At 33.7% G+C, this 25530-nt stretch overlaps 3 protein-coding genes across 4 annotated transcripts; 1 reads left to right on the top strand and 2 right to left on the bottom strand.

Annotated features, from left to right (window-relative positions):
• Positions 1-5654: 5654 nt before the first annotated feature.
• LOC111498444 (transcription factor MYBS3-like) lies at positions 5655-9244 on the bottom strand. The gene is made up of 3 exons (XM_023149696.1): positions 8797-9244; positions 7077-7285; positions 5655-6501 (listed from the first exon to the last, which is right to left on the bottom strand). Exons 1-3 carry the CDS (start codon positions 9083-9085, stop codon positions 5995-5997), a joined length of 1005 nt encoding a protein of 334 aa, XP_023005464.1. The 5' UTR covers positions 9086-9244; the 3' UTR covers positions 5655-5994.
• Positions 9245-18811: 9567 nt separating this feature from the next.
• LOC111498472 (homeobox-leucine zipper protein HAT4-like) lies at positions 18812-20246 on the top strand. Its single transcript, XM_023149740.1, has 4 exons — positions 18812-18993; positions 19080-19339; positions 19449-19528; positions 19696-20246. The coding sequence occupies exons 1-4, from the start codon at positions 18885-18887 to the stop codon at positions 20042-20044; spliced, it is 798 nt and encodes a 265-aa protein (XP_023005508.1). The 5' UTR covers positions 18812-18884; the 3' UTR covers positions 20045-20246.
• Positions 20247-22684: 2438 nt separating this feature from the next.
• Positions 22685-24850, bottom strand: LOC111498378 (uncharacterized protein DDB_G0284459-like). 2 transcript variants are annotated; one of them, XR_002720772.1, is made up of 2 exons: positions 22975-24850; positions 22685-22895 (listed from the first exon to the last, which is right to left on the bottom strand). XR_002720772.1 is itself a non-coding variant. In XM_023149595.1 (2 exons), the coding sequence occupies exon 1, from the start codon at positions 24695-24697 to the stop codon at positions 23042-23044; it is 1656 nt and encodes a 551-aa protein (XP_023005363.1). In that variant the 5' UTR covers positions 24698-24850; the 3' UTR covers positions 22685-22895; positions 23025-23041. The 2 variants fall into 2 exon arrangements, 1 of the variants encoding a protein (XP_023005363.1); XM_023149595.1 differs by having other exon boundaries at positions 23025-24850.
• Positions 24851-25530: the final 680 nt, after the last annotated feature.

Here is a 25530-nt window from a genome sequence, read left to right as displayed (position 1 = left end):
TAAAATACATCTTTTATAAATTTTATTTATTTATTTATTTATTTATTGTAGCGTCTAAGCCTATTGATTTTAAAATGTGTCTGTTAGGGAGATATTTTTGTTTCACAGTAGATATGATTTTTTTTTTTTAATTTTACACGTTTTTTCGGTAAGTTTTAAAATGCATTTATCATGAAAAGACTTCAATACCCCTAAAAATGTATCGTTCTCCTTCCAAATTAGCGTGTGATCTTGCAATTCATTATATATATATATATATTAATAAACTTTTAAGTTTAAAAATAAAAAGCTAAAAAGAAAAATGGTTATGAAATAAGAATTAAATGGTGATGTGGCAAAAAGTTTTTTTAAAAAAAAATTAATTATTAATTATTAATTTTATTTTATTAACAAATAATTTTTAAAAAGAAAAAAAATATATATATTTTTGGAAGTCAATAAAACCTTTTTCTTCATTTAGTGACCGCATAATTAATTTATTCAGATGCAAGTCATCATAGACTTAATTTCTCAACTCCAACCTTGTTTTTCATTTATTTATTTAAATAATAAATATAATATAATTTTTTTTTTAAAAAAAAATTCAACTCATTATATTAATTATTTTTATTTATTAGTGGACAATATTTATTTATATTTGTTTCGACGTGTCTAAAATAAGCACGGGTAATATAAAAAGTCTCTGAATAATATTTTACAAGAAAAAAACATAATTGATTAATTAATTGTGAGAATATTAAAAATAAAATGGTAATTAATTATTCAAATTAGGTGGTTTAGTTTTGGCTAATAGCTGTGTTTGCTTAAATTATTAATCCCATTTAACAATTAATTACTTTATTAATTTTTTAATTATTTTTTTAAAAAAAAATTATAAATTAGGTTACACATTTTCTTTGGTTATTTTTGGTCCCTCTTGTTGTCTTATTCAAATGACTTTAGCAATAAAAAGGGTTGGTGGGTGAGCATTAAAAATACAAGAAAATTAATTAAAATAAATAAATTGTTGGCAAATTTCTATTGGCCAACTTGAAAATTTTGACTAAAATGCATTATATATTATCTTTTTAAGGGATTATTTATTAATTTTCATTTTTTTTTTTTTAAGGTGGAGGGACAATTGAGAGTGGTTGCCTTGAGATGTATGTCACTTGATGGCTCCTCATGTTTAGGAAATTTTCCACGTGTCGTTTGAGATAGTAAATAAGACAATCTCAAAAATTACCCGACAAAAAAACCAAAGTTTCGATCTACTAGGGAAAGGTTGGAGCGAAGCCACTTTACCGAGTTGGAGAGGTGAAGGAGCTGCGGTATGCCTTTCCACACATTTATAAACAATGTTTGGTTCTTCTTTCCAATCGATGTGAGATCTCAAAATCCACTCCCGAAGGAAAACCTCTTGATTCGATAGAGGAACAAGTGTCGGTGAGAACGTTGGGCTCTAAAGGGAGAGTGAATTGTGAGATCCCACATCGGGATGAGACAACATAGCATTCTTTATGAAGATGTGAAAATCTCTCCCTAGTAGATACGTTTTAAAACCTTAAGAGAAGCTCGAAAGGGAAAGCTCCAAGAGGACAATATCTGATAGCGGTGGGCTTGGGCTGTTACACAAACGTTATTAAAAGCCTGAGACATTTTGTTATAGTAGAGTATGAAGATATGGTAACTAAAAAAATACTTTAGTTTGTAGGGTATCTCTACCATTAATGTTTCATATAATGATTCGAAATCTATGTCGTAGGGGATGCAAGAGAATGTCGAGGCCATTAGATGTCAAATTTAAATTCCGAGTACTGGACATGGGTCGTTATACATGAGACATTCAGAGCAAACATCATAAAAGACACAAAGTATGGGTTCACAAGAACTATCGAAATCAAATGTAAAGAACGAGATTATATCTTGTTAGGTTTATCGAAGAAGGAAGACAATAGCACATGGTAGTTTGAGAAATAAGGTATCCAAGAACTCTATATGGTAGGGTCAAATGTTTGTACACATTACTATACAAAATAATTTAACCCTAATAAAAAAAATTTATATGTCCCGACTTTTGGGTCAATTTTCACTCGATATCATTTGCAACTGTCTTTTTACTCTTCAAACGAGTGTCAATAGGACGTTCAAAAAATTTTCTTTTTCGTTTTGATATCTTACTATATCCACTAGCTCTCGAGCCACTTTTAGGTCATTTTGAAAGTACCATTAACGACTTTTTTCATTTGTCAAATGAGTATTATTTGGACGTTTTAAAAAGTTTCTTTCTAATTTTGATTTCTTGCTATAACGAGAGAAAGAGAGAGAGTTGATATAGCGTTGTTGACAGCTAAATTTTTGTTAATAATATTAGGCTTAAATCATCAACCGTATCGAAGTTCTAGAAATATCATAACTTTCATGACATGTTCGATTTATATATCTTATTGTATTGACTAATTAATATCGTGGATGGTTTGTCATAATCATTAACTGCGACTCTCTCAATATGAAATTTTGCTCTCTATTTTGCTCTCTATTTGTCATAATCATTAACTGCGACTCCCTCAATATGAAATTTTGCTCTCTATTTGTTTTTCCTTTTTCCATGAGCCCACCAATCAAGTTGGTCCTTCTATATTCCATTTATATTTTTAGGACATTTCTTTGAATATAACTTTCTATAAAATGTCTCCTTTGAAACAAAATAATAAAAGTATTCAAATACATTTTAATTTGTTTGGTGTTAAAACGAAATCTCTCCCTAACAAATATGTATTAAAATCGTGAGGCTGATGATGATACGTAATGGGTCAAAGTGGACAATATTTACTAGCAGTGAGCTTGTAGAGCAAAGTGTCAACTAAGCCGTTGGACTCCAAGAGAGTGGATGCATTTATTATAAGAGTGTGGAAACTGTGCTAGCAACGACACTGGCCCCCAAATGAAGTGGATTTTGAGATCTCGTATGGGTTCGGAGAATTCAACTAATTTAGTACTAAACATATGTTTTATAATAAAAAAAACACATGAGAATATATTTAATCGATATAAAATAACCCTGGTAAATTTATTCATATTAGCAAATTTATTCTTTGTAATGGAAAGTTTATAAAAAAAAATTTACAAAATTTAATTTTTTTTTTTATCCTAAGATCCACCACATAGGCCTCAATTATTTTTTTTTTCTTTTTATTATTATTATTATTATTATTCTTAAAGCATAAAGGTTAAAAGGAAAAAATAGATAAAGACAAAATAAATAAATAAATAATAATAATAATATAAGACTCAAAGTATGTGCCAGATGCTACACATTTCGAGAAGAATAAGTAAACTTTAAGGTGAAGTAATATTTCATTCTTAACCATAGTTTATTTACTAATTCTTTAATATCAGTTTAGTCGAGCTTCATCTTCACGATGAATAAATCACTTAAGTTTGGATGTATTAGTGACAGTTACCTTTAAAAAATTTGTCCAAAAAATCTTTGTTTTCGTTCATTTTATCAAATAAAGCAAACCATTTCTATTAAATGATGCACGTTTCATGTGTTTTTATATAATTTCGTGAAGATTGAATATAGTTCTAGACGAGAAAAGACAAAGTCAAGGTGTCCCGAGACGTTTAGAAAATTGTTATGTGGGTAGCTTTTATAAGATGATTACCAAAATCAAGCAATCAAAGACAAATTGCACACAATATTAGGAAACTTAAAGGACTTGTAATGTTATTTTATTTTGGGAAATCTTGAAGAATCTTGGTGGGTTTGTTGGGAATGGCTCAATTTTGTGGATTTAATGACATAAAATAATTTTTTTAAAAATATGGGAATGGCCCAAATCCAATTATAATATACATGAATTAAGATCTCACCTTTGTTTATAATGTTTTTAATTTGAAATTTGACTTATTTGGTTTTTAATTTATGACGTCAATACTCTCTAAAATTTTAATTAGTTTTGAAGAGGTATGAATGAAATACGATAATTGAAAACTTTTTAAATGAACTTTTGATAGAGAATCAATCTAAGAGAGCTCTAAGATTTAGATTATTTTGTTGATCAAATATCTCGAGGTAAAAACACTTGTTTGAGATTTGAATCACTCTACAAATAAGATCGATGTCTAGCTTTAATGATTCTAAACATGTAATCTAAACTATTTAGAATTACAAAGAAATATTTGAATTACCTTGTTGAAGAAATATTTCAGGGCAAGAACTCTTGATTGAGATTTAAATCACTCCAAAAACTAGATTGATCATGTAAAGGTTGAATTATTCTAAACATGTAATCTAAGATAATTTATGACATAATTACCTATGATGTCCATGTAACCTAAAAATAAATAAAAATTACTTAAAACTTAAAATACATTAATGAAACATTATAAATTTGTATCCATTTAAGAATAAATGAAGTGGCATCTTGAAGTACTTTGAAGTCATTTTTGCATAAATGAGATTTGATTCTTCTTATTGTGAAATTGAATGTAACTTGAGTACAAACTTAATAGAACTTACTTTATCTTGTAGTAATTTGAACAACATTCTTCACAACTTCCTTCAACTCCATATTGTATGATTGATGTAACAGCTCAAGCCCAAAGCGAATAATATCTACTAGTGGTGGACTTGGACCGTTACAAATGGTATCAAAGCCAGACACCCGGTGATATACCAGCAAAGAAGTTGAGCCCCAAAAGGAGGTGGACACAAGACAGTATACTAACAAGGATGTTGAGCCTCAAATGGGGTGGGTTGGGGTGCCCACATTGATTAGAGAAGGGAACAAGTGCCAACGAGAGCGTTGGACACCGAAGGGAAGTGGATTGTAAGATCCCACATCAGTTGAAGAGAACGAAACGCCTTTATAACGGTGTAAAAATCTCTCCCTAGCAAAAGCGTTATAAAAACCTTGAGGGGAAGCCCGAAAGGGAAAGCCAAACAATATCTACTGGGGATGACTTAGACTATTACAATTGGGATGTCTTGGTTCATATCAATTTCTCTCTAGAATCTCACTATGATTCGTTGATTAAACTTAAGCATAACTCAAATAGTTAAAACATATACGCTGAACTAAAAGATCAGACATTCGTACGTCATATATTGTTGAAGTTAACAAAAAACAAACGACGGTTAGTTCTCTCAATATTTCTATTCAACCATTTCAATCTTCTCGGTTACTTCGTCAACTAATATATGTTTATCCAATACCCCCTTGCTAACATATGCCATGTGACTTCTTTCGATGTCGATGTCGATGTCGGCCCATCAATACATAACTAGTAAAAGGTAAGAACAAAAAATGGTTGCTCCCTCTACCAAAGGAAACACATTATCTTCAACATATATTCCCTGACAGAAAAGTTGGAGTAATGACAACTTTTGTCCCAATGCTTCAGAAAACAACCATAGGAAATTTCTATATTTGGCCTGAAAACACTACTTTTCTTAGTATAGTTCTAAAGAAAATAACGACAGTGACCTAAGAAACAAACATTCATTCAGCATCTTCCAATTATGAATGGCCTTATACATTCAGCTTAAGAAACAATGCAATCTCCTAACTAACAGGATTACACATGAAGCGTACCTGTTCTTCATCCAATTTTCAACCCAACAACTCCTCTTTTAGATTTAGGAAGAAAAATCATAGACATGTTCAACCAGATGGAATTTGGCTCGAAACTGTTCCTGCATCAATGAAAACGTCACAAAGTATATAAATATGCATCAAGTCCAGAAACTGATGATGAACAACATACAATCTTTAAGAGTCGCAACGGATACTATCTAACAGGAGATGCTAGAGCCTACAAGTTACAACCAAGTTAGTTAACACAGGTGGGACGGGGTGGGGCGGGCGAGGATGGGATGGGAGAAAATGGAGTGACCTAACAGGAAAATATTAATAAATCCAAACCAGACTGCACATTATTTTGTTGTTGATTGACAATAACCTGTAACTATAACCTACAATCTGAGGTTCAGAAATATACTATCATCCATTAAACAGCATGGATTGGACTGCAACCAGAATTCATGTTTTCACTGCCAGAAGCTGCCTTTGCATGGAAAGCAGACCGTCTAGACGCCCCCTCGAGTAGTTTCAGTGAAAGAGATGAAGGGCCAGCATGACCAATTGATTCTCCGAGACTGAGTTTCGACATGCCAATTAGCTCATCAACATTGAGAGGAGTCTTTGAATGCACAGCTGTTGGCTTAAGAACCTCATGTGTCTCCTTATTAGCAGTCTCTGCACTGTATCCTGAGTAAAACGGGACCGAAAACGGAAAGAACGGTGCTACATATGCAGGATATACCACTGGATAACAGCATTGGGGACCGTCTAGCTTTGCAGGAGCTGACTCTCCATCATTTGAGTGGGTCGAATCCATCGATTCACATTCTTCATCAACAGTTGGAGGTGTAGGCAATGGATTATTGCTTTGTGTTTCAGCATGTGAACTGCTGACTGATAGGAACTCCTGATGCGCAATTGAATTCTCAACAGGCTGCAAAGAAGTTGAGGGAAGTGGAAAGAAAGAATCAGTGAAAATAACAAGGCTAATCATGTTACTTAATTGGCATGTATGCATCAAACAGAAATTTCAACATCTCAATGACTACGCTATCATCAAACACATTTCAGAGATCAAGGTAATAAGCCTGTGGATATCAAGGTTCCACAATTGGTACTTCCTGATACTGTATTTGAAGTAGTTGTTCGAATTCTTTATGATGTGCAACTGACACAAGTTCTTGCAAATGGAAAAAGTGGTAGTTTGAAGGTGGGGGCTGTTCTTATTTTACCTTAAGGGTTTGAATAAGCCCTCCGATCGTATTTCTCCCGAGATTAAAGAAAAGATGGGCAATCTGTCTTTTCAGAACTATCATCCCACTAAAAAAAATGTTCTTGTGATAGGGCCCTGGTGATTGATCATTGACATTTCTAATGCTGAAGACTAGATGAACCGTACGACTAGAATGTTTGGACTTTAGTAAAGGGTAATAGCATCCTTGTGATATGAAATAGATAAAAGACAGAAACGTATATGCATTTACAGATGGATTGATGGAGAGTACAAACTTCGTCAGCAACAATGTCGAACAAACTGGAGCGCCTCTTTCTTCTTGATACATTGGTCTGCCTTATGAAATATTTTTGGGCATGACTAGCCACTTGAGTAGGTGTCCTAGATACAACATAATTACGTGCTATCCCACGCCAGTCTCCTTTTCCGAGTTTCTGTAACCCGAGTAAAAACATCCTATGCTCCTCCTCAGTCCATGGAACACCTGTGCATCACCAGACACGCACATAATTCAAATAAAGAATCGACCTATTCTTATTAACTGAATAATGGTATACTGTAGAGAATTCAGTACAATTCAAATATCCTACTCCTGGTTAACTTTTTCCAGAAAATACCAACAATTAATACAATACTGACATATAAGGTTGCTTTGTAGTCCATGCTAAAAGAGTATGAACAAAATTATTTCCAAAATTCAAAAAATAGAGAGACAACCTACACGAATGGTTGTGTCATTTGAAATAACAAAAAAAATGGAAAAGTTCTTTCATCGGGAACCAGCAGATGAGTAAATACATGGGTGAAGTCCACGTAGGTTGGGGAGGAGAACGAAGCAATCTTTATAAGGGTGTAGAAACCTCTCCCTAGCATACGCATTTTAAAAACCTTGAGAGGAAACCCAAAAGGAAAGCCCAAAGAGGAGAATATACTAGCGATGTGTTTGGGCTGTTACAAATATTATTAGAGCCAAACACCGGACGATGTGCCAACGAGGAGGCTGAGCCCCGAAGGGGGATGGACACGAGGCAGTGTACCAACAAGAACGTTGGGCTCCGAAGGGGGTGGATTGGGGGGTCCCACATCAATTGGAGAAGGGAACATCCTCGCTTAGAAGGGGGTGGATTGTGAGATCCCACATTAGTTGGGGAGGAGAACGAAGCATATGTATGGAAACCTCTTCCTAACCGATGCATTATAAAAACCTTGAGGGGAAGCTCGAAAGGAAAAGCCCAAAGAGGACAATATCTACTAGTGGTGGGCACAATTACAACATGTAATTGTCTTTTCCATTTTAAAGGTAAAGTGTTTCCAAAATTCATCTTCTCATAATTTTTCTTTATTTTTCAAAGTCAAGTACATATAACATTGTTCCTTGATTCCTATATTTAGAGTGTATTAACAAGAACATAAGCTGGCCTTGTTCATTAACATGGATATGGAATAATCTCTAAAAAAAATACTATACTTGGTAGTACACATTGAAAACATAGAAACAGGACATGTTTACAAGACAATAGGATATTCTATTTTTCAACGCCACTCAATGTTTCATGAACATGAAACTCCTAGAACAAAGAAAACATCAGAACATGTGTTTTTTCAAAATTGAATCAAAAGCACTGCAGATTTCTGAATTCATTTCCAAATGCAGGCCTATCACATAAGTTCAACAATTTCACAGTAACTATTGTTCTTCCAAAATCATGAAAGGAAAAATTGATTAGGTACCAAACAAATCCTACGGCTTATCCTACCCAAACAGTTCAAAAATTTTGCTCAATCAAGCAAAAAATATTTTTCTTCATTCCACATCCGTACTCGAAATTCTCTACTTAGATTCCTTTCATTTACCTAAAAACATGCCGATCACAAAGGGAAAAAGAATGAACAACAATCAATAACCAAAAAGAATGAGCAAACACCTGGATTGAAAAAACAAAAATCAAACAACAAGAGCAGAAATAATTCAAATTAATGCATAAACTCCCAAACCTTTCTTCCTCTCACGGCAACTCGACGAAGAACCAGGAACGAAATCCTCCGACGCATAGCCGTCTGCCGCAACTCCATGGTCAGGAGTCTCCTCGGGAGAAGCCGGATTGTTCGACCCGCCGTGCAGTGCACCCGACCCGGATCCTGCATAATGGCTCAGATTCCCCATACTAGCACTCTTCCTAATGGAACCATCGGTCAATCGGACTCCGAAAAGCTTCACGCCGCGATTGGGACAAGTCCGAGAGTTGTGCCCATTGTGGCTGCAATGCGAGCACCTCCGCGTCATCGTTCCGCCGCCGCGTTTCAGAAATCGAACTGAAGTAGAATCAGATCAGAGGATCCCAGTTACATGATCCAATAAAAACCAGAAATTAGGGCTAGATTTCTTCGTCGCAGCAAATTTTTTTTTTTTTTTTGTTCTTCTCTCTTAAGCTTTCGCAGGTGGGAGAGAAAAAGAGAAGACCGACTAAATCCAACACTATCCATTTATCAGCCCTGGATAAATGTGAAAATAATCCCCTGCTTCGTGTCTATCTTTCTTGTCTTTATTCTTCCATCTCAGCCATCAATTCTTTTGTCAAACTTGATTCTCGCATTAACCAACGGCTGTGATCATTTCATGAAAAGTTGCACCACCATTCGGATAAGGAGTCTTTGTCGATCAGTATTTATTATTTATTTTGAATTTAAATTTTGATAAATGGTCTTTTTTCTTTAATTATTAAGAAGACGTGCATTTATTGGTTGTAATTAGTTTATTATTATTTTTTTATTTTTTTTCAATGATACAATGAATTAAGGAGGAAAATATATGTTAATTTATAGATGATGTTTATTGAAAATGATATTCTATTTTATTAAGAGAATTTTTATTTATTTTACCTATAATATTATTACACAATTGTTTGAATTTCCGTGGATTTTTTAATTCAAATAAATCTTATTTTAAAAAATAAAAATATTTATTTATTTATTTATTTATTTATTTTCAAACATTTAATTATCCTTTTATCATTTAATTTCTTTGAAAAAAACTATTTTAAGATTTATTAAATTATAAATAAAATAAATTGAATAAATATAGGTATATATAATTTTAATGTAATAAAAAATTTAAAATTTAAAATTAACCATAAATTTGGCTGGATTCTATTCCTCTAATCTAGTTTCAGAAGAACTCACGAACAAACTCGATCTATAAAATTTTTATTTATTCGAATCCAACCTAATCCAAACAAGTTAATAACGCAACTCCAAACGTACAAATTAGATTTAGTTAATCAATTTTTTTGAACACCCGTCAATTAATGATTTTGTTCATACTCTCAATAGATATGAAATGCATTTTATTAATGAAGATAGTCATTTATATATCCATGACTATTTTTTTTTTTAATCAATGAGTGATTTTGGTCGTACTCTCGATAAAATATAAAACAATTTAAAAAATCCATGGCATTATTTTAAAAAGCATGAAATACGATGAATATCTTAATTTTGACCTCATGACACATTTAACAAAAATAAATGTTTCGAAAAGATTGAGTATTAAATTATGTAGTAACTGACTTCATTGTTCGGATTATGATATATAAACATAAATCGAGAGGTGTCTACAGAGTATATTAGGATCATAGTCTCAAACCCCTTAGATGTTGTAATATATAAATAATAATATTTATAAAAAAAAAAACCTAAAAATTCATTGTTATAATATTTATAGAATATATCTTAGATATTATTTCCTATTTAATTAGTTTATATTTTCTTATTTGTAGATATTAGTGGCTAGCTTGTATCCTATTTAAACTTTATGAATATCAATGAAAATACATACCTTCGATTCCAATTCTATTTCTATTTCTCATTATTAACATGGTATCAGAGCATCAATCTTAATATTCTTAAATATCAAAATTTTCCTCTTGAGTTAGGGTTTGGTATTTTTAATACTCCCCTAGCTTAATCAGTCCTTACCGCCGTAGTTCATCAATTAACTCAATCAGTCTTTACAGTCGCAGGTCATCAACTAACTCAATTAGTGAATCCTTTACGGTCGTCGATCATCCATCGTGATAAGTTTCACTGTGATAAGTCCAATCGAGTATCATAACAACCACAACTTTCTACTTTCAACAGCTTTCAAACCATTGTCATTACTTTTGAATCTCAATCATTCTTAACATTTAACCTCAATTTAACAAATTTTAAGCTTATTAGTTAAAATAAAGTATAAGGGGTTAAATAAAATAATAGCTCGGAAGAAAGTCACGAAAATGTAACTATAATATAGAAAAAAAAAAACTAATTTATTATAATTTGTAATGTAATCTTCGTCCGTGCTCTCGTGTATTTAAAAGGGAGAAATCTCTCCTCAATAACTCTCCAGTTACATGGGGATTCCCTACCCTATCTCGGATGGGTATCATGGTGCTCGGTCCCACAGAGTAAATGGATATCTCTACATAAACTAATAACTTACGTGAACATGACTGTCATGCGCCTTAAAATTTAGTTTTTTTTTTTTCTTTGACTCACTCTCATGGTGTCATGTTGATCCCTTCAATGTATACGTAACCCTTTAGACATGTATACGTAACACTTTTTTGAGCTACGGTCAATCTAATTTAATATCATTTAAGTTATAGGTTACATTGGAAACACCTTCATTTATAAAAAAAAACAAATAATAATTATAATCATCGATAAAAAAAAAGTTTTCAAAGTTATCGTATTTAAGATTTAATTAAAAATGTATCATACAAATTCAAAATAAAATTAATTATTTTAATTATAAAATATGAAGGTAAATATCGATAATGTATATTCCAATCTTATTGGGTGGCATAGGAAAGAAGTTGACTTTTAAACCATTTTGTAATTAATTGAATAAAATAATAGACCACGTCAAAAGCAGATTTGGATAGAGACAACTCGATGATGAAACGTAGACGGTCGGATTTGGTCAACGTTTGAATGGTCAAAAAGGTCTAAATTTGGGCGGCTAAAATCTGAGATCTTGGTGGATCGTGCCACGTGGGGAACTCTCATTGGACATTTGTTCGAGCAGGGGCAGTAACGTCTTACACATTAATCACACATTTCCCCTTTTTTTACGTTAAATTATACCAATTCAATATTAAGTTTAAATTAGGATTTTAAAATTTTCTATTTTTATTCTTGATATTTTTCCATTAAAATAAAGTATAAAAATTAATGTAATAGCTAAAATGTAGAAATTACAATGCAAACATATATAATTTATAATAGTTACTATTTATTTTATTTTAAAAGATACATTTAAAATAATTAAAATAATTAAAAGATACATTTAAAAAGATAAATGATGCAAACCCTCAACACTTATTTATTTATTTATTTATATAATTTAAAAGAAAAAATTCTCACACCTTATATTTTATTAAAATGAATAAAGAAATTATGTTTGTTACTCGGTAGTATTGTTTTTCAAATGGATCTTGACTAATCTTTGTAGAGACGGAAGTCTTGGTCTTTTCAACCATCTTGATCCTTGTTAGATTGGTCATTTTACCCTTGGCCAAGTCCATGGGTTCGACCTGTTGGGGCCCAAAGACCTCAATCTTAGCAATATCTCTGGTGGTAAGCTTTTGACCCAACTGATAATTTCACTTATATAATTATACCAAATCTCTAATCTATCACTAATCAATATATCTTGTTTAGAGTCGAGATTATACTCTTCCATGTCAATTGGATATTGACTAATTCACACTAAGTTAGCTTAATATGTTATTCGGCTCAATTGATGACATGGGTCAATCTCAAACTTCGGCTCAAATCATACAAGGTCAATCTCAAACTTCTATCAACCCACCTTGACTAACCTTGACTAACTTATTTGGGTTGATTTTTGCATCCTCACTTGACCCACGTAGATTAATATGTTCTTCGGCTCAATTGATGACATGAGTCGATCTTCTTATGCTAGCTTGACCCACATGCGCCAACTTCTATACCACTAGGCCTACCCATGTGAGTTGGCCTCCTTAGCCTTGGTCGACTTACCTTTAGTTTCTTTGGCCTCGAAATATATTTTTAAAGGTTAGCCCTTGTCTCAGGGGTGAGACTCCTTTTTTGAGGCGTTGGGCTCTTCCTCCTAGGGGTCGAGCTCATCCCCCCTTTTAGGGGTTAAACGCCTCATCTTTGAGATATCAAAATTCTTCTTTCAATGGTTGGACTCTTTCTCTTGAAATGATGTAACCAAGACCAAAGAATATATATTGTCATACTAAACGTCCAATTACAAGATCAAAAGCCAAGAAGCTACAACGTTGTAGACAGATAGACAGATAGCATTCGTCAAAGTACTCTAGAAAAACCATCGATCAGAGGAGGCAACATAGAAATAAGAAGGCAAAACAACAAGGAAGTACCTCGAGTTATTCCAAATTTAAAATATTTTTACGGACAAAAGTTCTTCTGATGTGCATAGTGTTACAATTAGGAAAAAGAAAAAAAAAAAAAACTATCTTTATTGGAAAACATGCAAATTTCAATGACTCACTGAAACTCACACAATTTTCAACGCCCCACGCTCTATTTCAGTCGACTCATCTCATTCACATTGATGTTTGGAGTATTTCTCCTCAACTAATTTGGGATTTGGTTACCAATCATTGGAAGCTTACTCCATTGATAATTTGTAGATCGTTGTTCGCCTATGGCTACTGTTTCAAGTATCCATCCATCATGAAAATATTTAGCTCAACCTAAGAGTACTAGAGACATTGAAATATTTTATTGTCGAATATCTAATATATTATAACATAACATCTTATTTTATATCATATTTAAATATTATAAGACATGTATATTAAACTAATTTGAATCTCATTCTAATTTCAAATAAATATTTTTATTTAAGGTAGGTTAATTATTTTATATAATAAATATTTATTTCTTTTATGTACAGTATTAAATATTAATTAATATTTTAAATTATATATTCTTTTTCCATTTATATTTAATATATCCTTCAAATTAAATCTATTTTCTTCTTTTTATTTAATATATTAAATATTAATATAAACCCATCATATTTTCTTTCAACTAAATAATTAAATTCTTTAATTAATCAATTTTCATTCCGTAACTCAAGGTTTCTAATATAGAGATAGAGTGTAACTCTTATGCGCTATATGATATGTTGTGTCAATTGATATTTGGGTCAAAAGTCATTTTACCCCTATAATTACATCTTACATCTTAAGTACCATTAATTCCGTAATGAATAATTTGTTTAATAATTCAATCATAAATTAAGTCCCTCTTGGACCAATGAGAAGGTGAGACCTCATTGTTAAGTCTTGAAATCAGCCTTTGAGAAACTACGCATCTATTTATCTTATATGGAAATGAGTGAATTTCATCTCATAAACTCATTTTACAACTTCTTATTTGGTCTAAGTCCTCAAAATGGTAGGTATATTGAATCAACTACAAAAGTCATTCTCATCCATATGAATCAAAAAACAAGCTACTCACTCCAGATTAAGATCAATTCGCATATAATTTTATCTTGTAGAAGATAATCTTCTTCCTCACAAACAAACATCGAAACCTAGGTGTACCTCAACACTGCAGCAAACCTAGGCGTTCGGTAGTCCAAACCCCGACTCCTTTTGACGTACGACGCGCCCATGCAGCAGGTGGGTGTAAACTGTTTCACTCCCTAAATCCATAATGATGCCTGAAAAAATGGTTCTCGAACATTATATTTCAAAACCTTCAAACATCTTATCTACTAAGGTAGGTAGCATGGATTGATTGACATTTTGGGGCACCCTGATATTGGGCCTTCGATGGGCCGACCATTGGAGGCCCAAAGCCGCAGCTATTAGGTTGTTTGAAACAAAAATTCATTCACACGGACAGTTGGAGAACACGTGCGGTTTGAGACAAATAAATCTAAGAGAGAGAATAATGCATGTGGAGTCCATTAGAATAGAATCTTCAATATTCATATAATAATGCAAGTAGACCGAGTTTATGAATATCTTATCATACACCATGATTTGGAAATGGTACGATTATATTTATTCACCTTATAATATATATTTCGACTGGTATTTTTCTCTATATTATTGTAATTTTTTTTAAATTATTTTAAATTAAAATGCCCACCAACCAAACATGCCCTCAGACAAAATCCTCGAAAATCATACTTTAGTAATTGGATGTCCGAAAATGCCCTTCCGTTATCATATTGTTAATGATTATTTTAATGGCTTAGCATGGGCTCGTACGTCTTTTTCTTTTTTTTTTTAAATTTTATTTTCATGTTTTTCGATTAACGAAACGATTCGTTTTTGGCGGGGTGAATCTCAGAATCACATGGTGACCAGCTCAGCCGGTCACATGGTTTCTGATACGTGGGGCCCACGGATGCTTCTTGGCAATGGGGGAGTTGCACGTGTGGTGGGAGAAATGGGCGGCGGAGGGGGGAAGGGTATGATCGGGAAAGACATTGTTTATTTTATTATTTTATTTTTATTTATGTTGGCAGTTTGACCGTTGACCGATCTGGGTTAAGACATTGTTACTTCGACCGTACGCGAACGTGCGGGTTAGTTACCATACACGTGTGCGTGCTGTCCATTTGATCCCACGTAGGACCCACGTGACTACTTGAGGGATAACGAAGAGAGAGAGAGAGAAAAAAAGAGTTTTTTATTTTTTATCTTTTCTTTAAATTACCTATAAATCAAACATTTGGGGAAAGTGTTGTCTGTGGGGCCACCACCTCATCCATCAATGATTGGACAAACTAGAAAAGTAAGGAAAGGGCAGTTTGGGAATTTGGAGATAAAATTCGGTAACCAACCAACCGCTGTGACGGGTTCGTTGGTTTCGTGGTCACTTAATTCACGTGCGGGTCACGTGCCACCCTATGTGCTTTATCCTTTCCAATTAGTCCTTTTTTTCCTTCACGTGATTTTTTTGGATGTTTCTTATAATTTCTTTTCTCCTTTTTATTTTTTTCTTTTTAATCCACAAGTTGATGGATTACAATAGGGGTAGGGGCAAAATGGGGTTTTCATGAGGAAATGACGGAACCAGGAGCAAGAGTGGGGGGTGGGGGCGAGTTCACGTGCAAATCACATGGGAGGTGAGAAGCCTCGTACGGGCTGTGAAGAAGCGTGGGGGACGCAAGGAGGGGGAGTGGGTCCCACGTGTGGGGTAATTTGTCGGGTAGTGGTGAAAATAAATTTTAAATTAAATTTAAAAAAAAAATAAATGAGAAGAGATGAAGGGGACACGTGGGACAGCTAACACGCACTAGTGGGGACACATTAATCATAATCCAACATCTTGTCTGGTTTTATTTATTATTATATCATTAATTCTCTCCAATTATTATCTGATTCAAACACTTGAGAATTGCTTGTATCATTGCATCCTGAGAAAATATTTGCTCTTCTCTTCTCTCACTCTCTGCTTTGGAGCGTTTGCTTCACGCGCTATTGCTCCAAACTTTATGAGGTGTTGAAAATAACAATTATTTAGAAATTATTATTTTTAACTATTTTAAAAATAATTTTCAAAATATATATTGAATTTGAGTTTCTAATCAGAATTTAAATATTTGACTATCACAATCCGACTAACTTAATCTAAAAATTGTACGGTTGTGTTCGTTATTTAAAAAAGTTATTTGGATAGAAAAATTTACTACGAGAACAATTAAATTTTGTATTAAAAAAATGTACCAAGTCAACCCAACTCATGGATACCTCTACTAAACAATTGGGTTCGGTTCAAAATCAATCTAATAAAGTATTTTGTAGTCATGTGTTCAATTATTGTTAAATAGAATTCATAGCTAAGTGTATAGTGTCTACCTAAAGACTTCCACTTATAATATTATAATATTAATGGCAAAATTTTCAAACAAAAAAAAAAAAAAGAAAAAAGAAAAAAGAAAAGAAAAAGACATGTGAATATGGACTAATGTCTTTTTAACACTAATTTTGTCGAAAGAAAAAGTACCAACGATAGGTGGCTTAAAATAAATTTTGGTTTATATATTTTAGATTTATTCTATTTTACTAGGGCACGTGAGATATACGCGCTCAGAAGGGGAAGAAATGGGAGGGGGTGAGATTTTGATAATATACATAATAACGGGTAGGAGGGGGGTTATTGTAGTTCAAATGATTGAGGAGAAGGGGCGTGTCGGGACACGTAGTGACAGCGTGAGATGGCATCACCACTTCTCATTTCTCGCGCGTGGGACCCACGTCACCCTCCAGATATTAGCAAAAATAAATAAATAAATAAATAAATAATAGTTGTCCGTGGTGTGAGAGCACGTGTCACATGTTGCTACCCCACGTGACTTTCCTTAATATCACGCTTTCCTTAAACCCCCTCCCCACGTGAACACCACCGCCCTTTGTCTCCATTTTCTCTCTCTCTATCCTCTCGACATTCTCTCCCATCTTTACCCCTTTTATCTCCATTTCTCTATGAAACTAAATTAATAAAAATATTCTACTTTTTTTTAATAAATATATTCTTAAAATTTTAAAATTTTCAAAAATATTCAAAAGTGGAGTTAAAAAAAACTTTAAAACTTATTTAAAAGTCCAAAAAACACATTTTAGTTTTTTTAAATAAAAAATAATTTTATCCTTAATACCTCTTTTAAAAAATTATTCATAAGCTTTTCAAATCTATATTAAAGTTTTATATTTTTTTTTAAAATCAGCCACAAAATATAAAATTTAAGAATATTTTTATTAACTTAATCCATTATTTAAGTTCTTAATATTAAATATAATGATTTTACAATTTTAATTTTTGATCCCTTAATTATTATTATCTCTTTTCTAGGATATAGAATATATATATATATATATATATATTAATAATTCACATAATTTATTATTATTCTTTAAATACTGAAAAAGTAATTAGATTCATGGGGTTTCGAAATAGATCCGTATTTGTTTCTAATTCTTCAGAAACACGGTTTTATTAAATGCTGATTTAAACAATACCCACCCAAAATAATAATAATAATAACAATAAAATTAAAAAATATATAGAAAATTAAGATTTTTTTCCCACGCTTACAATAATTTATTATTTTATAATAATAATAATAATAATAATAATAATAATATATTTGTTTATTTTAAAAAGGTAAGTTTAGAAGAAAAAAAAAGGAAAAAAAACAGTGTAATGTGGGGCCCACAGGGGAGGAGACTGAATGAACGAAATGAAAAGGTGAAGTGTCTGATTCGCTGTCTTTCTTTCTTTTTTTCTTTTTTTCCTTTCCTCCAATTATGATTGGGTCCCACTCCCTTCCCTTCATCACGTCCGTTGGTTTCATCTCTTTCTTTTTTCAACGATTCAGATTTAACCTCTTCCCTTCTATTATTTGCTTTCTAACTCATATAATAAAGAAATAAATAATATACATATATTATATAAAATAACTAACGAACTAAAATAGCCCATGGAATGTTTTATTATTATTATTATTATTATTATTATTATTATTATTATTGGAAATGGAAAGTAAAAATGCGAAAATAGTATCAAATATGTTTCATTTTCTATTATTTGAAAATATTCTAAATTAATAATATCAAAAGATAAATGATATTTTAAAATGGGTACATTTAATAACAGTCCAAGTTTATCAGCTATAGGTATGATCTTTTTGTAACTTTCCCTTGCGGGCTTCCCTTCAAGTTAAAGACACTCAGTTAAGAACATGTTTGCACACCATTATCGAAGGTGTGATCTCACATGGTTAATATGATCATAACTCAATTAATTTAAGCGGTATAATTTCATAAAATTAGAAAAGGATACATTTAACCATAGTTAAGTTAAGCAACCATAGTTAATAGTGGAGGGGAAATGATTGGGGATAATTGGAGGGGCTTTCCTCTGACACACACACTAATTATTTTCCCATTTTCTCCTCTTCTTTTTGGGTCTATATAATCCTCTGTTTTCCCCTTCTTATTGGATCACACCTTTCCTTCATTTTCTCTCTAGAAGCTCTAGAAATTTGCAGCGATTGAATCATGATGTCTTCCAAACACGACAACCTTAGTTTGAGCCTTGGATTGAGCTTTGATTCTCATTATTTGCAGCTCAATCTCCGGCCTTCTTGGAATGATCATGCCTCATCAGGTTCGATTTCATTTTCGATTACGAAGTTTTTTAAATCCATCAGAACAGAGGATGAATTTCTGAGTGTTTTTGTTTTTTTGTTGCAGATCGGACATCGGAAAACCGGATGCCACCATCGCCGGTGGATTGCGAGGAGGAGGAGGAGGAGGAGGAGGCGGCGGTGTCGAGTCCTAACAGTACGGTTTCGACTGTGAGTGGTAAGAGGAGTGAACCAGAAACCAACAACGGCGAGGATCTCGACGGCGATGAAGAAGACGCTGAAACTTCTAGAAAAAAACTTCGTCTCACTAAAGATCAGTCCGCCGTCTTGGAAGACAGCTTCAAAGAACACAACACTCTCAATCCTGTAAGTCCAAAACCCGACCCGACCCGTTTTGTTTCGAAAATTTTCTCGGCATCCAAACAGAGTTTTATGAAGAGAAAATTTATGGGGGTATTTTGGTAATTTTACGCAGAAGCAAAAGCTAGCGTTGGCTAAACAATTGGGTCTCCGGCCACGACAAGTCGAAGTCTGGTTCCAAAACAGAAGGGCAAGGTGAGGAAATTTCCTTAATCTCCAAGGGTATTTTAGTCCAAATGATAAATAAAATCTAAAATCTAAAATCCCTCCTATTTTTGACCCCTATATATTTTTTTTTTACCAATTTAAACCCATAAATTTTCAGATATTCATAGTTTGACCCATAATTTTGGTTTGAGCAGGACAAAATTGAAGCAAACGGAAGTTGACTGTGAGTTTCTAAAGAGATGCTGCGAGAATCTAACGGAGGAGAACAGGCGGTTGCAAAAAGAAGTTCAAGAACTGAGAGCACTGAAACTTTCCCCTCAGTTCTACATGCACATGGCCCCACCCACCACCCTCACCATGTGCCCATCATGTGAGCGCGTGGCGGTCCCATCCTCCACGTCGGCTCCACTTAACGTAACCAGAATGGGCCCGGCTCAAGCCCAAGCCCAATCCAAGGCCCTTCACGCGCGGCCTATCCATGTCAACCCGTGGGCCCCCGCCATCCCGGCCCGGCCCTTTAACGCTCTCCACCCTCGCTCGTAAATACTTTCAGTTGGGCCGGATTTGGTGGGCCTCTTTTTTGTAATATTGGGCCTATCTTGTCATATTTAAGGTTCAGTAGTTTTATTTTTTCTTTGTAAGGTTTAGGGAAATTGGAGACAAAAAATAAAAAATAATAAAAAAATAAAAAAAGTGAGTTGTAAAGTGAGAATGAGATGCCTAATTTATTACTATTATTATTATTTAATTGAAACTAATTTTAATTGAATCTGATTCCTGTAATTTTTTTATTTAATAATTATTTGATAGTTATTTTATTATTTATATTATCTATTATTACATAGATAAGGTTGGGTGTATTATGTCGGTAATACTATTAAGACAATCATTAATGCCTAAAATGTTTTATTTGGATGTCCTATTTCAAATCTTGACATAGTTGTAATCAATCACAAAGCCCTTAAACTCAGGTAAGTAATGTCTTGACGTTGCTTTGAACCCGTGTAAGTAGCATCTCAGCATTGTTGAAAACCACCCAATAGTGTCATGCTCAATACTATGGTAAATCTTGCTCAACGTTGTCAATTAGCGTCTTGATGTTTGTAATGGGCACACACATTGTTTTTCGTGTGTAACGTCTCGAATCCACTACCAATATCTTGACCGGGTGGGATTTTCATGACTTTTTGCCGTATTTGAAGAGGTAACCTCTCATTATCGCCATTATTACTATAAATTTATCTCTTTCTTTTAAGGCAAACAAAACTTATGATTTATGTTTAGGTGTTAGTACTTTACTTTATATTTATCCTTAAACTCGGGTAACAATCGAACCATGATAGGTTTTAGCTTTTGTCATGATGAGCGACTAATGGTCATGCATCTAGTCCAAGGGTTGGTTCGAGTTTGTTGAAATTTTTATTAATCCAAGCATTCTTTTATGCCGGGCATGTAATGTGGATTGAATTAATGCACTAATGGTTATTTTTGGCTTGTTTCTTTGCTAAATATTATTTTAGGATTCATGATCAAACTAGGTAGCATAAGAGTTGTCATGACTCGTTAATCGAGGAGCAAAAATATAGATCGAGACGTACGGATCATGCAACGCAAAATAAGCATAAATAGAAAAGAATGGAAGAATCACTAACATTTCGCACTATATAAAATTCATAGTAAAAGATAATGATGCATGCTTGTACATGACCGTATACAAAATAGGGGGAGAGGGTTCGGGACCCATGAAGAGGAAAAACCAAAGTACGACAGTTCCTAGTATGAAAACAAGCTAGATGCCTCGAGCCGACCCCTTTGCCTCAGACAGTAAGCAAGTAAAAGAAGGGGTGAGTATAATAGTATACCTAGTAAGCAAATCTACTTGTAGGGTCTTATCGCAATCTTGTCCTAATGGGTCACCACAGACTTATCCTTTCAACTCTAGGGACAACTCTTGTCACCCGTGATTGGGGAAGCCACTCCCCCTGTGCTGGCCAACTCCTAAGGCTACATGAATTTATTGGTTTGTCATTGATGTAAAGCTCAAGAAAAATTGACTGATTATTTGAAAGAATACAGAAATTTGAGCTCTCTTGGAATTGACTTTTTATAAACACTTGAATTTGTAGCAGATATTGTTGTGCGCCGAAAGCGGAACAAATATACTCACAACACCAAATTTACTCCAGGCATACAATATTGCACACAAAGCTTAATGATTTCAACAGCAGAAAGAATGACATTATATAGCCTTCTGCTAAACCTAAATATAAATTAACAGGCCTAAAAATTATTAGCAAGACCTTGAGAATAGGTCTTGGTCCTAGAGAATAGGGCTTATGACAGTGCTTAACAGATATTAGTGTGTAAAAGCTTGGTTGGTGAGATTGCTTGATTTGAAGAGATTTAATGAAAAAATCTATTGAAAACTTGTGAAATTCAAGATTATTGGAAGGTCGGATCTATTTAGGTCTAAATATGACTGCATGTCTGATGTCACGATCATATTTGTCCAAGACATTTTGTCTTTAGCCGCATGTCGGATGTCTCAATCATGCTTGTCGAAAACGTATTGTCTATGGCTGCACACCCATTTCAAACCTTTTTTTATGTGTGGTTCCACCATGTAATAGACATACTTTAATGGTCCTTAAGCTCAACCCATGGACTTATTTAAAAAGTACTTTTAAACCATAAAGATTGCTTAGAACATTGTTTTGTCTATTTAATATTAAATTTTTAGTTAAATTTATATTTGATATAAAAAAATTAATAAGATAAAAAGATAAAAGATTTTTCTGTACTGTCTTACTAAAAGCCCCACCAAAAGAAAGCATTTTCAAACGCAGCCTTGGTCAAATTTTAGCTGCTTCATTGGATTTTTAATAAGCTCCCAGCTGTCATTCATTTTGTAGCATCTTATTTCGACACTAATTTTGACTCAAAATATTCAAAAATATGAAAAAGAAGAATAATTTACGATGCTATTCAATATATTAGGAATCACTAACTCCACAATGTCATGATATTGTCTACTTTGAGCATAAGCTCTCGTAGTACCAATAAATATGTATTTTGCACGATTTCCTCCCAACAATCCTCAACACGATATAACTTTGTAGTCAAAACATTCTATGTTCATATATATATAATTATATATAGAAAGAAATAGTTAATCAATAGTTAATCAAGTGAAACAACTTAATCCATCTAATTTGATAGATGATAAGCTCTCAAAACACATGACATACAACTAAACTGATTATTAGCCTGGTGTATTTCAGTTGCAGATCAACAAACACTAATGGCAGATGCCTGCTGAATTACAATTACAGCATCTGTCATATATCCAGAGGGGGTGATTTTGGAGAAGAAGAAACACTTTCCAGCATTTGAACTTGGTGATCAAAGAGGAAAATCATGTAAAAACAAAGAAAAGGGGAGAAGAAAAACAAAAAAAGGTGTTAGAAAAATACCCTATAAACGTCAGTTGAAGGATTTGAAGTTCAAATTTTGATGAACTTACTGAACATGTTTCAAACTTCAAGCTTGCCTTGAAGTGTTCCTACCAATTTGTCCACTTGATTTCTTGATCAATTCGATTCTTTGAAGCCTGATTTGCTCTCTGAATTTGGCTATGAACTCATCAGCCTTTTTATCTACATCTGGTCCTCCGTCATTAGCCATATTGCTAGAGCCTGCTTCTTCAGAACTTGATTCATTGAAATCTCTCCTTTTCACATTGAAAGGTTCTCCGTTATCTTCCCGGATAAACTGCCCCACTACATCGTCTTCTTCTTCTTCGTTTTCCATGTCGTCGCCTGCTTCCATGGCTAGTTTTTCAACTAGGTCTGCTTTATCTTCATCGGGATACTCTATGGGGTTTTCTTCAAATTCTTGGGCATGGGCATTCTGTTCCATCTTCCCCTTCAATTGATCAGTTCCTCCAAATTCTCTCCCTCTTCTTGGTGGCTCATTCACAACTTCTCCTGGTCTGATTGTTCTAACAGATTTCCCCATTGATTGACCATCTACATAATTTCTAGGCAGAACTTCAGCACTTGAATTAGCATCCATCATCAGATCGATTTCATCTCCTGTATCACGAATGGATCTTCTAGGTTTGCTAATAAGGCTTCGTCTCAAATCCTTTTGATGAGATACATCACTTTCATGCAGCCAAGAGTTTGGTTTCATTGAGGATATTCTTCGAACAGTTGGTGGGGGCGGAGGAGGAGGCGGAGGTGGAGGAGATGAATAAAAGTTCTTCTTCCTCACCAAATCCTCAGCACTCTTGGCCTGTAATTCAGGTGACACAGTAGGAGAAGGAGATGGTTTCCTAGGAGATGGAGAGGGAGATAGTTTCTGAGTGCTAATGGCACTGGCTCGAGAAGACCTTGAAGTTGGAGGTCTTGACGATCGAGAATCGATCCAACTCGATTCAGATTCCTCCATGGGAGCAGCAGGAGAATACAAAGGAAGGTTATCAGCTTCTTCTTGCACCTCCTTCCACTCCGATCTCGAGCGCCATGGAACTGGGGAAGGAAGAACGATTTTCTCATTCAACTCCTCATTCGAACTCCTCATAGGCATACTCAAAGATCTTCTCGAACTCACTCTCCGCTTAGATCCAGAAATGGTTTTATACTCTTCGTCCACAACAACACGAGATTTCAAGCTACGAACAGGAAGAAGCAGAGGTTTCTCACTCCTAACTCTCTGCTCATTAACAACAGGACGTTCTTCAGCAACAACGACAGATTCATTCCTAAAATACCGATTACTCCATGTTTGAACCTTACTTTCATCAGGTGAAGACACCGATTCATCATTAGCAGACGGAGTTCCAGGCTCATCATCAAAAACAGACGAAACATGAAGCAATCGAGAAACATAAGATTGAACATTATCAAATCTAGAGACACTAATTTCATCCTCTATCTCGTCAGTTCTCCGACTAAAGAGACCGTAAGAAACAGCGATTCCAACGAAAAGAAGGTGCAGAAGCTCCCAGCTTCTGGTGAGTAACGTTTGATTAATGAACTCAGGGGCTTGGGAGGGGACTAGAGGGAGAATCACCAGAAAGAAAATGGCCGTTAAAACTTTGTACAAGATATGACTATGGAACTTACTTGGAGTAGGCTGAGTTTGCCCTGCCGCGAGATTCGAGGGTTTGGCATGAACGTCTGATTCCGCCATTGAAGAAGGATGGAGAAAGAGATTCTTATTCTACTTGGACTTCGATGAACGGAGGGTAATGGAGTTGCAGAAAAGGGATGAAGAAGATGAAGATGATGAAGATGAAGATGATGAAGATGAAGATGATGAAGATGAAGATGATGAAGATGAAGATGATGAAGATGAAGATGAAGACTTAATGGCGAAGAAAAAAGATAGAGATAGAGAGAGAGTTGCAGAGAAGGGGAAAGAGTTTGGAGAAGGAACAAAGAACAATTTGAAGCTTTTGTTTTCGAACCACTTTTTAACGGTTCCTTACCAATTGACCAATATACCCTTCCCTTTATTATTCTATTTTATTTTTGTTAATAATAATAAATAGATAAATTACAAATTTTAATTTATCCGTTACTAAAAAAATTCTAAAATTTAAATGTTATTTCATGGATCTATAAATTTTTTATTTTTTATTCAACATTTATTTAAAATATAAAAAATAAAAATTTAATATTCAATTTTATATATTAAAATTTATAGATCAAATCTAATCTAAAATTTAAAAAATTATTAAATAGTTTATAAATTAAAATTTTAATTCAATTCAAAAGCGAAAAGTCCATTTTAACCTTGCGCTATGGACAAATCTGCCATAGAAAAACATGGGCTTTTAAGTAATGAACCATAGTTTTTAAGAAAAATAAAAATAAAAGAAATTCATAGGGATAATGAAATAATAATTGGAAAAAAGGAGGTTATAATCGGAAAGTAAAGATAGGGGTAGAAATGGCAATAGAGGAAAAGGGAGGGGGCAAATGGGCTGCACAGAAATTATCAGGATTCTTCTTTTGGACTGC

This window comes from Cucurbita maxima, unplaced genomic scaffold (assembly GCF_002738345.1).
Source record: "Cucurbita maxima cultivar Rimu unplaced genomic scaffold, Cmax_1.0 Cma_Scf00025, whole genome shotgun sequence".
In the NCBI taxonomy this organism is placed as follows: Eukaryota; Viridiplantae; Streptophyta; class Magnoliopsida; order Cucurbitales; family Cucurbitaceae; genus Cucurbita; species Cucurbita maxima.
This window is presented reverse-complemented; position numbering and strand designations above follow the sequence as displayed.